A 16405-nucleotide genomic window follows, 5' to 3' on the forward strand; every position below is an offset into this window, starting at 1 on the left:
TCCTAAAAATCTCCAGACTCTACAAAATAGTACAATAAAAACCATGGGACTTGTGAGGGGGAACCAGGTCAGGTGCCCAACACTCAAACTTTTATCACCCCCCCCCAACACACACATAGGAACCTAATAAAAGCAATAGAGCAGTTTTATGCACAATAAATGGGTAGGGAATACATAAGTAGTCCAGTGAATATGACTCTGCTTTGAAGACAGACCTGGAGTTTGCCTGCGAAGTGGGCATCAGTTTGTGTTACCATGAAGTAGGGGGAGGAGGGTTTCCTCAGAGGAAAAGTCGTAACACCAGGAATGGGTGGGGGTGGCTCCTAATTCACAAGGTGAACTGAGGTATCCTGGTAGGAAGCTGAGGTACGTCTGTGTGTGTATTTTATGTATTTCTATGCAGCTTGGTTCAGCTGGATGCTGTTTTGTATGTTCACCTAGTGTTCCTTGCAGACAAAATGACGCGTAAGCAAATGTGAAATTTGTTTTACGCTCAGATTGTCTCCCTAATATGCACATAATACATTGAAACAAATTCATTTTCAAAATAAGCTTTATAGCAGAACTGGCTAGAGCTTATTTGATTTTGGAATTGAGTCCCTTTTCCTTGCCTCCTTTCCATCATTATTGATTTATTAATTTATATTTAAGTTAAGCCCACATCAAATTGATTTTTCATACCCTGAGCACCTCTTAGAGGAGAGAAAACAGCCTGAGATTTTAATTTTGCTAGTGGTAATGCACAAGGTAGTTTCCTCCTTGAATGACTCTGTATGTCTAGATACAGATACTGATCTATTCCCTCCCTCTGTCCATCCCTCTCCCCACTCCCCACTCTCCTCCTCTCTCTTTCTAAGACCTTTACGAGATGCCAGGCAAGGTGCTAGAGATACAGAAACTGGTGAGGTTCCATCCTTGTCCTCAGGAGCTTAGGGTCTCATTGAAAACTTTCCAAGGTGCAGGTTTGCATGTCTTTGTTGGGTTGTCTTAGGAAGCAGATGAACCCCCATTATGTGTTTCCTAGTTGTGAACACACGCACCTCCCCACCCCATCTCCTACTTCTTTTAAATGTATAAAGATAGGGGTAAAGAGCTTGCCTGGAGGAAACAGAGATACTGATTTACCTGGTGAAAAGATGTAAATTTGAAAAGGATTAGAAGGACCTATGAGGTCTTAAATTTCAACCCTCCCACAAGACTGGTAACCTAGTGGCCCGGGGTCCCCGGTAGCTTGATAAATGAAAAGCAAGTTGCAGAGTGCTGTGAACAGGATGGTCCCATTTGTTGCCCTCTTCTCCCTCGTGTGTGTGTATGCTCTGTTGGTGTAAGCATAGAAGATGTGGAGAGAGTTCCACTATCATTAATATTAGTTACCTCAGGGGACAGGGAAAGCTTATTAAATTCCTCTTTATACATCTTTTATTGTTTGGCATGTTTTAGGAAGCATGTTTTACTTTTTTAATTAAAAAATCTAATAAAGTTGAAAATGAATAAATAATAGTAATAAAAAATATGCTCAGGGCACTGAGCTTTGTTTCAGTCTTCCCAGTAACTTGGGTAGTTAAAACAATGTGATGTTTCAGGTGTGGGCTGCCTGGCAGGGCTCTGGACGTGTTGTAGCTTAAGATGGTATTAACTTTTCTGGTAGCAATGCTTGTATTGTTGGAGGTTTGTGTGTTTATAGATCATTAACACCTCAAATTACATCTGCTATTCTTGGCACATTCTGCCCTTGATAATCATTTTGGATCCGAGTGTAGCTCTTCACATTCTCCCTGTTAGATTTCATCTTGTTATTGTGGAAATCACTATTTAGCATAGGTTAAGAACTGTCTTTGGATTTAGGCTGCCTGGGTACACATCCCAATTACTAGTAACCAGCATGAAAATTTGGACAAGTGACATGTATTCTTCCCAAGCCTCAGTTTTCTCTTCTGTAGAACAGCAATAATCATAAAGTTGTGAGATTTCAGTGAGATACTTACGTGAGCACACTGACAGGTGCCTGGTGGCCCGGTGAGAACACGGTGAGTTTCAACTGTTACTGCGAGCCTTCATCTCAGGTCATCGCTCCTATCCACAGTGAGATAATTTCGGATCTTCAGTCTTCCCTTAACCATATTCCATATCCCTCCTGACCCCAGACCATAATTCACTTAGTCTTCTAAACTTCCACATGAGATCCCCAATCAGTCTCTCTCATTCTGCAGGTCCCTTCACCGATGTTGTCACCACCAACCTAAAGCTTGGCAACCCGACAGACCGAAATGTGTGCTTTAAAGTGAAGACCACAGCACCACGTAGGTACTGCGTGAGGCCCAACAGTGGAATCATTGATGCAGGGGCTTCGATTAATGTATCTGGTAAGTCCTGAGACTGGAGGCCAACAGGGTGAGCTAAAAAGGCCCCTGAAACCAGCGGGGTTTCTTAGAGCTTGTGTTTGCATATAGCAAATAAGGCAATAGAGTTCTCCCACCCTTCTACCCGCTGATTAAAAAGCTCAGTGGGTCCCACTCACCTGTTGTTTTTCCATAATTAATGCCTCCTTGGTTTAATGCTTACAGCCTTTGCACCTCAACAGTTAGAGCAAAATTAAAGCGGTAACTTCAGACTTTACCTGATAATGAGTTTGATTTTCACTCCCTTGAAATTAAATCTGCCCTTTGGCAATAAATAACAAAGGGCTAAACAAACTTAATTTTACTTTGTGGGCGAAAGCTAAATGGAGTTATTTTTTTATTTAAGCTAAATTATTTCTGACATTAAGCTCATGTCATTTCCAATGATTGGTAACTGCACTTTACTGATTGTGAAAAGCTTAGGGAGAATAGGGCTGAGGAAATTGGAATATATTCAAGGGTGTAAGTTTTATGCATGTCTGATGGATTTTTCCCCTTCTGTCTGAGGGTGCATATATTTTCCAAAGTCCAACTTTTGAAAAGATGCTGGTGAAGTGCCCAAATTGAGAATTGGATTTCAGAATTACAAAGTTGTAAGTGATGGCTTCAAGTTTGAATGCATTTTAGAAATGGAAGAAACTCTTAGCTCATTAGAACTTCTGGATTCAGTAATGCTTTTGTATTTGTGGAGAAGCTATGAGGAAGTATGTGTTTATCCTTTAAGTATCAGGAGACTGTGTCACAGAGGATTCTGCTTCCTTAGAAGCTACTACTCATTTGAAATTGATACCTGGCTGGCTTTTTCCATGACAGAATTTGACTGTGATACATTTGGCTCTTCATTTGACATCTAAAAGAAAATGATTCACCTCTTTGGAAAGCAGCTATAAGGTGATTCATTATCTGATCATTTTTGCAGACTCTTGTTCCCTGCATCCATTGGTCTCTCTCATTATGGTGCACCCACAGCAGCAATCCCCCTGTGCACTTCTCTCTGAGGCTGCAAGACTTGATCTGGACTCTTGAATTGGGTTGTTATCTGGGAGAAGTGAGGAGGGTGGGAGCCAACATTTATCAAGGGTCTCCTATGTGCTGGGCCTGTGCACGTATCATTTCCTATTTCTGTTACCTGCCCGGTGAGGAATGCATCATTACCTCCATTGTACTCAAAAGGAGACCAGTGGCTGTAGGCTCACGAAGTCACCAAGCTGTGGATCATTCTGTCTGGCTTTGAACAGAAGCACGCTGGAGAAAGGGACCCAGGATGTTGACATTTCTGTACGCCTTGAATCCATATGGTTTGTTTTTCTGTTGTAATTGAGGCAGCCAAAATTTTTTGTTCCCTTTCTTTTATTGACTTGTTTTCCTCTTGATTTCCTTGCCCATATCAAATTTGAGGAAGGTTATCAGTAGATGAGATTTACCAGTTTTCACAGTAAATACCGGGGCAACAACATAGTTTTGTGAATAAAATAGCCTCAACAGGCAGTTATACATTGTAGGTGTATTATCTGATATTAAATATAAACATGTATATCTCTTTTGGAAAGATTTATCCCTCTTCCATTATAGTAATGTTTTTTAAAGTAATGACTATAAGCATTTGTTTTGATTTATGATTACCTACTTGAGGAGGAAGACCAAGATTTTGTGGTTGTGGCCTTCCTTTTGCAGATAAGAAGGTACAGAGAGGAGGTATGGTTAGCTAGGGTCACATGGTTGTGATTAGTGGCATAGCTGGGATTTGAAGTCAGGTGTCTTGCTCCTAATCCAGTGGCTCTTCTGCGATATTAAACTGTCTCAACAATATGAGGGGATGGCTCCACTTACAAATGAATATAAAGCATAAAGTACCGTGGCTCTCAAAATGTAATGTACTTGGGGAAAAAAGGCAATTGAATAATAAAATGTCCATGTGTCTGCAGCCTGCTTCCTAGATGAGACACGTTTGTATTTGCACGTGAGAAAGGGCTCCCTTGTTTTTATTTGGTGTGTATCTCAGTGCTTGACGTGCACCTGGGTGAAGCCAGATGTCATTGCATTTCTGGGAGAGCTTCACCAATTGGCAAAGGAGGCTAGCACCCATTTGCTGCAGTTGCATGTGCTGAGGGGCCGCTGTATCATTGATTAGACATTCATATCTTGGGATAAAAAGCTCTGCTTTTTCCAAGGGTCCTTTTAAAATGCAGCTACATGAGTAGCTTGGTGAGTACACAGAGTTCCCAGGTTCTTTTGAAGAAAGAATATCCTCTGGAGAAGAAAGATACCAGCAGACAGGCAGTGCAGATTGTCCAGGGGCCAGCCTTCCCTTCTCCCCAGGTGCACACATGGCCAGGCTTGGTCTCACCCACTCTACTCAAACATCACAGGATTTGAGGTCTGGAAGCCTGAACAGGAAGCCCCACGATGCTGTTTAACCTGTTGGCTGATCTTTGGCCAATCCATTAACCTCTCTTCAGTTCTAGTTTTCTTATTTGTAGAATGGAGAAGGGTATCTGCCTCACAGAGTAATGCCATTGCTCTTAATTGAAGGCATGGCACAAGAGTGGGGTGCATCACTCTTTTGCTAGCTTTGGTAGAGCTGGCTAGCTTTTGTTGCAGGCAGACAGTATGTATTTAGAAATAAATTAATTCCATATATTTTATTAACTTACAGACTTTCTCATTTTAAGAAATTTGTGTTTTTTCTTCTTTCTATAATAGGCATGTATGTTATAGTGAAAAGCTGCTAGTAAATTTTCAAATACAATCTATAAAAAGGTGGCCATCAGATCAACTTAAAATGCTACCAGCATTGCCCTGCCTACCACACGGGATGTCACAGCATACCTGAAAAGGACATAACCAGGGCGTCATTTCTCTCCTATTTCTGAAACCCCGTGGGATGTGCAAGCTATTAGGGAAGGTTATAAATCACTCTTTGAGAGGGGCATGGGGAGAGAGAGAAACAGGAGGAGGAGCAGGAAGAGGAGAAATAAGAGGGGGAGGAAGAAGACGAGATCCACCCTGAGCTGGACAGAGGGACTGAGGTTTTGCAAGCACACAAATCAGGGTTGTGATGGGGAAGCCGAGACTTGCCAGCTGCTGCATGTCTTGCAGACCTACCATGTGAAACCCTTCTCAGCTTTTAGGTTGACCTGATATTCAAGAGACCTTACATTTTGCTTGAAAAATCCAGACTCTGACCTATAATGTTACTTTCTTCAGAAGATGGCAAATCACTTACTGGGTCCTTAAGAAAAAAAACAAACCTCTGTCTTATAAATGTAGGTGGTAAAATAAACACCTGTAAACAGGCATAACTGAAACTCTCATGTGTGGCCTCCCCAGCTGGGTGTGTCAGGATCCGATCACTCAGGTCTGTGCCGAGTCCGTTCCTCTGTCCTTCAGAGGGATGCTCATCTCATCTCATTCTTAGCAGTAGCCCCTTCTGGGGTCCGCGCCCGTTAGGTGGAGCAGTGCAGGAGGTGAGGGGTGTGGGGTGTTTTCTGTTCGTACTAATTGGCCCAGAATGCCGTGCTGTTGGACCCTTGCTCCTTGATGCACACCGTCTACTAGACGTGGTTTTGAATTATTCAGATCTGGACCTCAGCAAAATAGGCACACTTAAATGGAGATTGGGGAAGAGGAGATTGGGTTTTTCTTCCCTGAGAGATTTTAAATGGAAGGAAAATAGAACTTTTTGAATTAATGAATTGTTTGAAGCAGTGGGGGGGTCTTCCCATTTGTTCTAGCTTTGCAAAATTATATCCATTTTCTGAACTCTGTCTGGTGGGAAAATATTTGTAAGGTAGATAATTTCTGAAAATGTCTTTGTGGTAAGCTGTTAGTAGCTGTGGATTATTTTTTTAATGCCTCAGTTTTAATTATGAGGGTGTTTTCTATTAATATTCCAAACCATGTTTGCCAGCGGATACAGCAGGTGAAGTGGTAAAATTATGGGCCCATCAAAAATACTTATGCTTCCTGTAATACGATACTAAGTTTAATATTTTTGTAACCTTCACTGAATTCTAATTTCACTAACATAGCACGCTTCCATTTGAAGTTCAATTATGCACATTGGTTGCTTGTATACCAAGCAAATTAGAAATGCAAAATATCTGTGTTGGGGGGACATTGGAAAGAGACATTAAAGGTAACCAATATTTAGGTATAGATACACTTTACTAAGTGTACCCTCAGAATTGAAAATGGATTAGAGACAAACAAATCTTCTAGTGTCTGAATCTGTATTTTAAATTAAAATTCAGAGAAATAAAAAGCAGTATTCATTCCTGACATATAGCCTCTTTCAGCACTTATTTCAGTCACATTTCAAGCATTAAGTTCTTCTGGTAAACTCTTGAGGACAGAGAATGAATATCAGCAACTTCCTTGGATGGAAACATTGGTCAATTAATGTAATTGGGTACTGTTGCAATTGATAATTAATCCTTTTAAGATTTTGCTGACTTGGTTTAAAGGAGCTGCTTGCTTGCCCTGGACCAGCCAACCTTGGGCTGCAGCTTTTAGGTGATTAGCACCAGAGCATGAGTGCACTGCCCTCAGAGAAAGAAGTCAGGCATTCAGCTGCCAAGTGCTGGCACTGGGAGCTCAGTGTGGGGGGTGTGGGCCTCTTAACAGCCACATTCTTCGTCGTTGGCTCATTTGCTTTGTCAGTCTCTGGTAAGTGAGATCTTTTTAGAAATTGTTTTCATAAACTAGGTTTATTACTCTCCGATAAGAACAACTCATGTACTTAAAAGATGTCTTTAGTCTTTTTCACCAAATGAGGTTCTGGTTTACAAAAATAAGAAAAGACCAGCAAAAATTCAGCCTAATTGTGCTTTTAAAGATTTTTAAAAGTTTACTGTAATATTTAAGTTTCTTAAGACTCCTATGTTTCACTTTTTATGAGTGTGACACAATTTATTCTTTACCTTTTCAAAGATCAGATGGAGAGGACTTCTCAAGTACCCTGAGAACTACCTCACTTGGCTGAAGGTTCCTTCAGCTCCTATGGCGTGACCACCTGGAGCAACCAAAAGGAATGCTCTTCCCATTCGTTGCAATTCCTTGTGTATTTGTGCATGAGCTCCTCAGTCTTGACTCTGTTCTCTCTTACCTCTGACTCACTGTTGACCTTCTCGTGTCCAGCCAGTGACAGGCCAGAATGAAGGGAAAGCCCTTGGCGAAGTGGCCACAGTAGAGGACTGGACAGGACTCCACAGAGAGATCCAACACTGAAGAGAGTTCAGAAGTAGCAGCAGGGACCTATGCTTCCTGAAGCCTTGGGGCTGGCTGTTCTCCATATTCCAGATTGTTCTCCATATTCTGCTTGGTCAGTCCCCAGAGTCACGGCTTGTAGGTCTGTCTGAGATAGTATATAATGGGTGTTTGTAATCACAACATGAGAGTAATTAGGGGAAGGCTCTATTGTATTACATTTTAAAGTGTTGTGGGAAATGGGAAAGTATGTAAAGTATGTGGGAGTTATGGGAAGATTCTATTTTAAATGATAATTTATAGCAAAGAGTGAATGAACCTTGTTCCTAGCCAGGACACCCCCCATCTTCCAGTGACATGGATCCTTTGTGCTGGTCTCGCTCAAACGAACTAATCAGACTCTGAGAAGTTTGTTATGTAAGATAAGCTATACTGAACTGGAAAATCTACAGAGAACACAAAGGCAATACAATTTAAACTTATTTATAAATAGATTTTTTATCTGTTAGACTCAATAATTCCATTCATGGGTTCCTGAACAGCCAGAGGTTCAGGGAAGTAGTTATGCTTTTAACATTTGGAGACTCCTGAAGGAAACAATAAATTTACTCTTGATTAGGGTACGCAGTCTAAAGCGTCCAGTCTGTTTGCCCAGATTAGAATGGTGATAACAGTATATTGTAAGCTGATCATATGTTCTGACTTGTCTTTGATTTCAAAAGAGCAGAGCAATAGCTTCATTGTTACTAATATTGTGCAGTTCAGTAGAGAACAGTCTTCTTATACACAGGCAGTATGAAAGAAAGAGAGAGGTGGTAAGAGGGCAGTGGTGATGAGAGGATAGGAAGCCACTGTCTTAAACCACAGGGAGGATAGTAAGTGGCTCTGGGAAGTAGCGCAGAAGAGAAGCTCACTGAGGGTTAAAGAGGGCTGCTGCTTTTTGTGCTGCCCCACGGAGGTTTCTGGAGGGAGCACGGCTCAACAGTGCTTTGAGTGTTGGAAGGAAGACGTGCACACCTGTCAGACTACCAGGGAAAACTGCTGATTAGAATGTGAGACTTCAAAACATAAAGTCCTGCTCTCAGTCTAATCTGGTAGAAAAGACAAACATGTAGGAAGCATCTTAGGTGGTCTATGAACACTGTTCACTGATAGAATAAGGTCCCAGAATACGAACGAGGATGTGAACATGCGAACAAGCATTCTAGTAGGAGTGGCAGTGTTAGGAGACGTAGTATAGCACATGGTCTCCAGGGATGGTGCCTGGACCAGAAGCATCAGCTGAGAACATACTAGAAATGTATATTCTTAGCCACACCCAAGACTTGTTTAATCAGCAGTACTAGAATTGGGGTCCCACCACCTGTGTTTTAGCAAAGCACTCTAGGTAGTCTGGCACATGCTGAACCTTGAGACACCCCCCGTTACAGTCAGGTGAGTGGGCTGAGCCCTGGAAGGTGTGTACTGAGCTGTAAGTAGGGCCTGGCCAGTCGGCTGAGTGGAGACCTTGGTGTTGGGTGAACACACCTTGGGCATGGGGTGTGGCCCACGCAGTGCACGTCTGCTGGGCCAGCAGGAGGGCTTGTTGCTGGCTTATACCCCAGATCTGAGAATGGGCCTCTGAAGGGTTGGACTGATTGTTTTTTACTTAGGAATTAGGTGTTTTATTTTTATTTGTTTTGTCAGAGGCTTCTGATCTGAGGAATATTGTGATGGTAATAGGGCACTAAGGGGAGGTTACATTTGCTGGGGTTTCAGGAGCTGTGCAGGGTAACTTGACTGGGAGAGAAACTGGGAGGAGTGGGAAGATCTCCTACTTGGAGAAATCTAGATGTCAGTGGAGGCCTGAGCTGAGATGCTGGTCATGTAAAGTGAGGAGAGAGACTTTTTGAAGGTAAGATTCTGAGATTTAAAAATTAAAAAATAAAGCATGTGCCATAGTGCTTGTTAGACTTTTATTCGTTTGCTCTGTTACCACGATGCTGCACGTGAGCCTGATCTGTGATTCGCTTGGGTTCACATAGGAAGCTTTTATGCTGCATTTAATCAAGTCATTTCTCTGAGCAGTGTGTGTGAAGTAGCATATTTACTGACTGCATTTCTTCTCTTTGAAGAAAGTCTGATCTTACTGATCTAGTGTTTTAGGACCCCAAAGGCTCTTTCTTAACAGGATGTCATGAAGTGTTAATGTTGGTAAGTGGTGACCTGGTCTCCAGCCATCTCCTGGTAACAGGCTTCTCTTTAGTATAGTATCAGCAGATACATTTTAAAAGTAGGACAGATGGTTCATTTAAGAGGGTTTTATCAGTGTCTCTGGTATTCAAGGGAAATAAGTTAATGAGAAGCTCTTTTATAGCCTGTCATGGAAAAAAGTGCATAATTTCTGTCAGAATTTGCATGCATGGAGCTGAAAGAACAAACTATTAACAACATTTACTCTGTCACGTCCTCATAAAGATTTGGCCAGTAGAGTGAAGAGCAATTGAATTTGACACGAAACGAGTAGCTGAGAAATACAAACTTTTTGACCTGAGTTGTGGCCTCTGTTAAGCAGGATACTGAGACTCAGTGAGGGTTTATGAAGTTCCTCAAGGTCTTGACCTCCTCACTCTTGCTTGCTGATTTGGGAGCCCCCAAGGAAAGGAATGCTGGTAGGTGGCAAACACCTTTTCCACCTGCAGCTTGAGGTGGGAGAGTTGTTGCAGTGGGGGAGGAGTCAGGCGTCAAGAGGCCACAGTTAAAAGTTTTCAGCTTGCCAGCCTTACTGGTACATTGGGTATCTGTGCATATATTTTACTGGTCTCTGCCTTTGCAGAAGGTATCCGACTGCCACCTCTGGCTGTCTCTGTTTCCTTAAGGTGACTGGTTACCACTAGTACCCACTTTGTGTGCTTAATTCCTGTTTAACTTGAAGGTCTGAATGGAAGTTACACCTTCTAGTGGCTCCTCCAGATCCACGTGGTGGTAGTGTTGCAGGTAGGGTGCTGTAGGCTTGGAGCTGTGCTGATGACACCTATAAGGTCCGAGGGTGGCAGCGGATCTCTGCATCCTTGAGCAGAAGTGGGACAAGCAGTTGCAAGATAGTGTGGTTAAAGGAGCACAAGGAACCCCAGTCCCTGCCGCAAGGGACAGGTGTCAGACATGCGTGCTTCTCTCACCTCAGGTGCGCACACATGCTGGGAGTTGAGGCTGGGTCTGCGTGAAGCTGCTCTTTCTCTTTTAAACTGCACGTTCTTCCAAGAGGGGTACTCACACAAAGCTACCGCTGCCTTCACTTGAGTTGTTGAACCAGATCATTTTTCTCCTGGAGGGGTCTGTAAAGCAGCTTGGTTAGAATAATGGTGCTCATACCTTTGGGGCTCAGGACCCCTTTACATTCTTAAAAACTGAAGACCCAGAGAGCTTTGTTGTGGGCCATATCAGTGTTTGTTATCTTGCAAATTATGTGCTAACAGCAACATTTTTAATGAAAAATTTCAAAGAAATGAGTGAGAAGACTAGCATTATTTGACATGTTTTACAGATCTCTTTAATGTCTGGCTTAGAAGACAGGGTGGATTCTCATATCTGCTGTTGCATTCATTCTGTTACAATGTTCTTTTGGTGATTGTATATGCAGGAAAACCACTTTTACCACAGATAGGGAGTTGGAAAAGGTGAGAGTATTTTTAATAGCCATTCTAGGTAATTATGGACATTATTCTTTGATACTACACCAAAACTTCACAAGTGACGCTTCTTGAAGTTTAGTACAATGTGGAATCCGAAACCCTGTCAGTGAACTGTTTGAACTTTGACTAAAATGTATTGGTCTCTCTCGTACTTTGAGTGCATTTTGTAATATTATGTTAGTTGAGTTACCCACGTGTTCTAAATGTTTACATATCTCATGTGTTACCGAAAAATCCCATTTGTTACTATTTCCCCTGATCTCATCAGAAAAGTCTTTAAGTATTTGGGAAGTTGAGCTCTTAGTTGCAGAAAAAAGTTCTTTGAGGTTCTAATTTTTGCATGAAAGCTTAGATTTTATCCCTGACAACTACTACAAATTGTTTTCCTTGATGTGACAGGCTCACTTCACTCATTTTTGAGAAAAATCTGCCACTTAAGCAGGTCTGAATAACAGTTACTGTGTTGGTCGTTCTCTCAAGTACGTGGAGTAAGTGTCTGGTTCGGCTCAGTCCGGACCCCGCTGCACCTGAGGGCCTGTTCCCAGGACATCAGGAATGCTTGGTGTGCACCTTCATCTTTCAGGATATGAAGGTGCGCTTTCAGGGGTTGAAGTTTAGTAAAGTTATGATTTTATTGCTTCATCAAGGGGTTCTTAAGTGAAACTGGCCTTTCAGGAGAAGCTGTGAGTGTGGACAGTGCCTGGTAGAAAGGCACCACACTGTTGGGAGATCGGGCCGAGGCGCCACAGTTGTACCCACACTGTGCCAGTCATCAGTGCGAACCTCGGCACAGTGGAAAAGGCATCTAAGGTCTCGGTTATTTCGTGATCACAGTGTTGACTTTATGGGTCACCTGATGGGGTACCCTTGGGGTCTGCGGATGACGCTTTGAGACCTGTGGAGGGGAAGGCTGACTGGAAGCAAAGCCAGCATGGAGCTCTAGTTCCTTCACTTACTGTGCTGCCCATGGGACCTGAGTGAGGCCACTTAGCCTCTCTAGGCTTGTTTCATCTGGGAAATGAAGACATGGGCCTCTGATGGACTGTCATGGGGACTAAATGGGAGAACTAATGGAAGTGTCCCTTCCGTGGTGCCTGGTAGACAGGAGGCGCTAGTAAAGGTTATTTTCCTTTCCTTCTGGGGACATTGTAAAGGTATCGGGGATGTGGCAGGTGGGGGGAGTGAGGTGGAAAGATGGAAAGGAAGGGTCAGTGTGGCCTTAGGAAGTGCCTGGAGCCCAGTGGAAAGGCCTCTTGGCTCTTCTTTCCCACTTACAGTGTCTGGAAGAAGGGGGAGAGGAATGGAAAGGGAAGAGCAGGTCTTCTTGGGGCTGTTTGTGTGGGGTGGCTTACTTTCTCTAGACCCATCAATTATCTGTCTGTGACCCAGTGTAGGTTCGGCTAAAAGGCAGTCTCTGAAAACTAGCAGTGTCTCCTGATTGCTCTCCTCTTCCTGGCATCAGGGCTCTTTACAGATTATGCCGGTTCAGCCCCAGAGCTCTCTATGGTTGAGGAGTAGGGGCCTTTCAGGGCGGGGAAAACAGTCTCCTCCGAAGTGAGGCCTTTTTGCTACTAGAGCTGTGCCCTGCTGAAAATCTAAGTGCAGTCTAGGGCAAAGTTCTCTTCTTTCCCATACTAAAAATACAAGAGCATGATGTCACAGCCAAGTAAGATGTGAAACTCTGAAAACACAGTTTACTGTAATTTTTTAAATTAACATTAATCTGATAGTAATTAATCTGTGACTTAATTCCAGAAAATGTTGACCGTCCCTGTCCAAGAAAGATCACCGTGCATGTGAGGACATGGGCTCTTAAGTTTATCATGTGTCTCTTCCTCACTGTGGTCTTGGGGGTGAAAAAAGTTTGTTGGGAACTTAGCTTGCAAAAGAGGGGTCTGTGGTTTTGACCTGCTTTCTGGTCTAATTTCCATGAGGTTAAGTGTCGAGCCCAGGTGTGTAATGATGTCCCAGGTCCGTCCACAGGAGAGCTCTTGCCAGTTCAGTGATGCCAGAGGAAGCATTCCAGGCCCAAAGTCGCCAGCAAGGACTGCTTTTCAGGAGTGAACCAAGCCTTTATACATGCAAGAGTAAAGTTGCAAGGACCACGGCCCTGTGTTTTAAGTGAAGTTTGTTCTCTCTGCTGATGGTCACACTTTGGATTTTGGGTTCTAAGACTGGTCATCCTTATTTTGGTAATCTTTATTGGTAGCTATTCTTGATGTCATGTGTACAAGACCTGAAATTTAAAAAGATTTGCACATTTCTTGATTTTTGTCCTGACGATGCTTCCTAGTTAGCCCCCTGTAGCTCCGAGCACTCGAATCGGTCATGCGGGCAGCCGAGCTGCCTGGGGGTGCGTACCAAAGCATTTGAGTCTGACGTGCTGGTAGATTTTAGTAGACTCCCCTGTCCTCGAGATAGAAAGGGCTTCTATCCCCAAGGCAAATGGGGGTATTTGTATTTCTGTTCCCCATTATATGACGGTGGTGCAGGATGGGAACCATTGGAGTGACCATTGTGGCAGAAGGGGTGCTGGACTACACTTGGCTCTTCCTGAAATTTTGCTGCTTCCTAACATTGTGACCTTGAGCAAGTCACTTCCCATTTGTCGAGCCTACAAAAAGGATTCTTTACTTGTAAACTAGGGCTTAGGACACATGCCCTTGATCTGTTGCAGGGGGCTGCTGATTGTGAGCTTTAGAAGAAGCCCTAAATGGGTTTGAAAGGAAGAGCACACTGACGAGTGCCCAGCAAAAATGGTGCTGGTGGAGGGCAGAACTTGCGTTGCCAGAGGACGAGGCGTCAGTCCCTGTGGCAGTGAGCCTTGGCTCTCCGGTCCCACAGCTTGCCATCTGAGTGTCCGCTCTTACATGGCGTGACCTCAGCCAAGTTAGGTCACTTTTTTGTGCCTCGGTGTTTTCGTCTGAAAACAGGCGTCAGAGTAACCTTTGCAGTAGCAGTGACCACTTAAGGGTCAGAGGGTACAATAGAGCCAGGGCACAGAGCCCGGTTTTTGGCACAGGCAGATGGGTTAGTTCTTACCACAGTTGGGGCAACAGTATGCATTTCCTTCATGGGAAAAAAGTTATGTTTCAGGAAATTTAGCCAGAAGGCTGGTTTAGCCAAAGCCTTGTGGCAAATATCATATTTTCAAGTAGCTGTCATGAAATGGGCAGGTCCTCACGAAGCCAGTCAGAGCCTCCCTCAGTGTGGTGTTTGTGTGAGATTCCCCTAGGTTCTTAGGGACAAAAGGTGAGTTTAAGCTGGTGGTGGTTTTTCCATGCTGAGTATGCTGGTTGTGAAAACTCTCTCATTTCTACTGGCAAAATGGTATTTCAAGCATTACCTTGATTACCTTGATGTGGGAAATGGAAAAGAAAGATGTTAGAACAGTCCCTAAACATCGGGATTATTCTGCTTAAGTTCCTGAAGAGATCATTTGGGCATATTTTCTTTCAACAAAACAGGCATGTGGTGTTTCTACCTGGTTTCTGTGTTCTGTGAGGCCTGTGGCAGATGTTTGTGTCAGGTGGGAGGTGGCGAAAGATTCCAGAACAAGGACTCAGAAGACCTGGTCCTGAGCCTAGTCCCAGCTCTCTATGACCTGCTTTTTGATCTTGGGCAAGTCCCTAACTTTCCTGGTCCTCAGGTTTGAGACCTGCAGAGTGGGGAAGGTGGTCATCCTGACCCACTCACTTCATGGGGGAGTCACAAGGCTCAAGGGAGGAGCCCTGGTCAACTGTTCTACAACCAAAATACAAGTACTAATGTAACAAATGGCTGCTGGTAACCAAGCTCTGACCCTCCTAATGAAATATTTTCTTTCTCAGTGATGTTACAGCCTTTCGATTATGATCCCAATGAGAAAAGTAAACACAAGTTTATGGTTCAGTCTATGTTTGCTCCACCTGACACTTCTGATATGGAAGCAGTAGTAAGTACTGAATGCTTCTTATTTTTCTCAGTAATTATAAATGATTAGGTACATAACTTGGGGGTGCATGCATTTCACAGTGTGTCAGAATTATTTTTAAAGGGGAGTGGTATTTTCAAGGAGGTTTGTACTTTGCCTATATGGTTTTTCCAAAACTTTGATTTTAACATTCTATGTAATTTTTCAGAATACTCTTCTTTTCTGACTTGTATATATCAATTTGCTTTAGCAGTTCCTTGTTCAGATGGATTATATATTGAATGGTTTGAGAGTTCTGTTCCTTTATGCCCCTTCCCAGGCCCCACACAAATTACACTCTGTTGTATGGAATATTTCTTACCGTGTCTTTCCCCATCTCCCTAGAACCCAGGGGGATGTGAGAGGGTTGGATGCTAAATATCCTTTAACCCTCATGGTTTATTGTTCTTGGCTTGGTTCTGGTAAGCATGATGCCCACCCCCTTCCCCACCCCCTCAGCTTAAGTACACGTTTAATTCCATCTCTGATTTTGGTAAAAATGTGATGACTTCCTGTTTGTAAATAAATAAGTGATATTACTGATTTTTCTGGGAAAATATTATTATGGAAATTCCTCCCAAAGTAAGCATTTTACATATTTGAATAAATTAGTAGACATTCTGGTACTGTATGAGTCATAATGTACAGATAAACCTTACAGTCCACAGCATCAGGGAGGACAGACTGTCTAGTCCTCCCAGTTTGGAAAAGAAGGGCAGGACTGCCTCAACATTTTCCTCACTTTCCAGCTTGCCAACCCAAACTAAGAGACTAAATAAAATCAGCCAAGGAGCGCAGGCCCAGTTGAGTTAGCTACGACTCACTATGGTTTTCCTCTTTCTGAGTTTTGTCCTAAAGCCTTTATCATGCACGACCTACCTTTGTGTCCTTGTGTCAACACACAGCCTTTTCTTTTAGTCCTGGAAAAGCATAACTACCATCTCTATGGATGTTTAACTTTGGGGCAGGCAATGAAGGCTAGGCCAGGTATTTGGGAGTTTGGGGGAGATCAGTTAATAGGCTGTCTTCCTTTTAGTAAGAATGATTATTGAGGCATTCACTACATTCTCTCTTATTTCCCAGAATATGGTGTGTCATTTCATGTTAATCTGTGTAATCAAGGAAATGTATGGCAAATACACAGTATGGCATATCCAGGATAATGTTGTGTTTGG

At 43.1% G+C, this 16405-nt stretch overlaps 1 protein-coding gene across 1 annotated transcript in view; it reads left to right on the forward strand.

Annotated features, from left to right (window-relative positions):
* Nucleotides 1-16405, forward strand: part of VAPB (VAMP associated protein B and C) — a 58054-nt gene that overhangs the window by 27858 nt on the left and 13791 nt on the right. The window contains exons 2-3 of the mRNA XM_036901886.2: nucleotides 2211-2363; nucleotides 15109-15212. Of these exons, the coding sequence (XP_036757781.1) occupies nucleotides 2211-2363; nucleotides 15109-15212 (257 nt within the window). The remainder of the gene's footprint in view (nucleotides 1-2210; nucleotides 2364-15108; nucleotides 15213-16405) is intronic.

The sequence above is a fragment of the Manis pentadactyla genome, chromosome 5 (genome assembly GCF_030020395.1).
Source record: "Manis pentadactyla isolate mManPen7 chromosome 5, mManPen7.hap1, whole genome shotgun sequence".
NCBI classification, from domain to species: Eukaryota; Metazoa; Chordata; class Mammalia; order Pholidota; family Manidae; genus Manis; species Manis pentadactyla.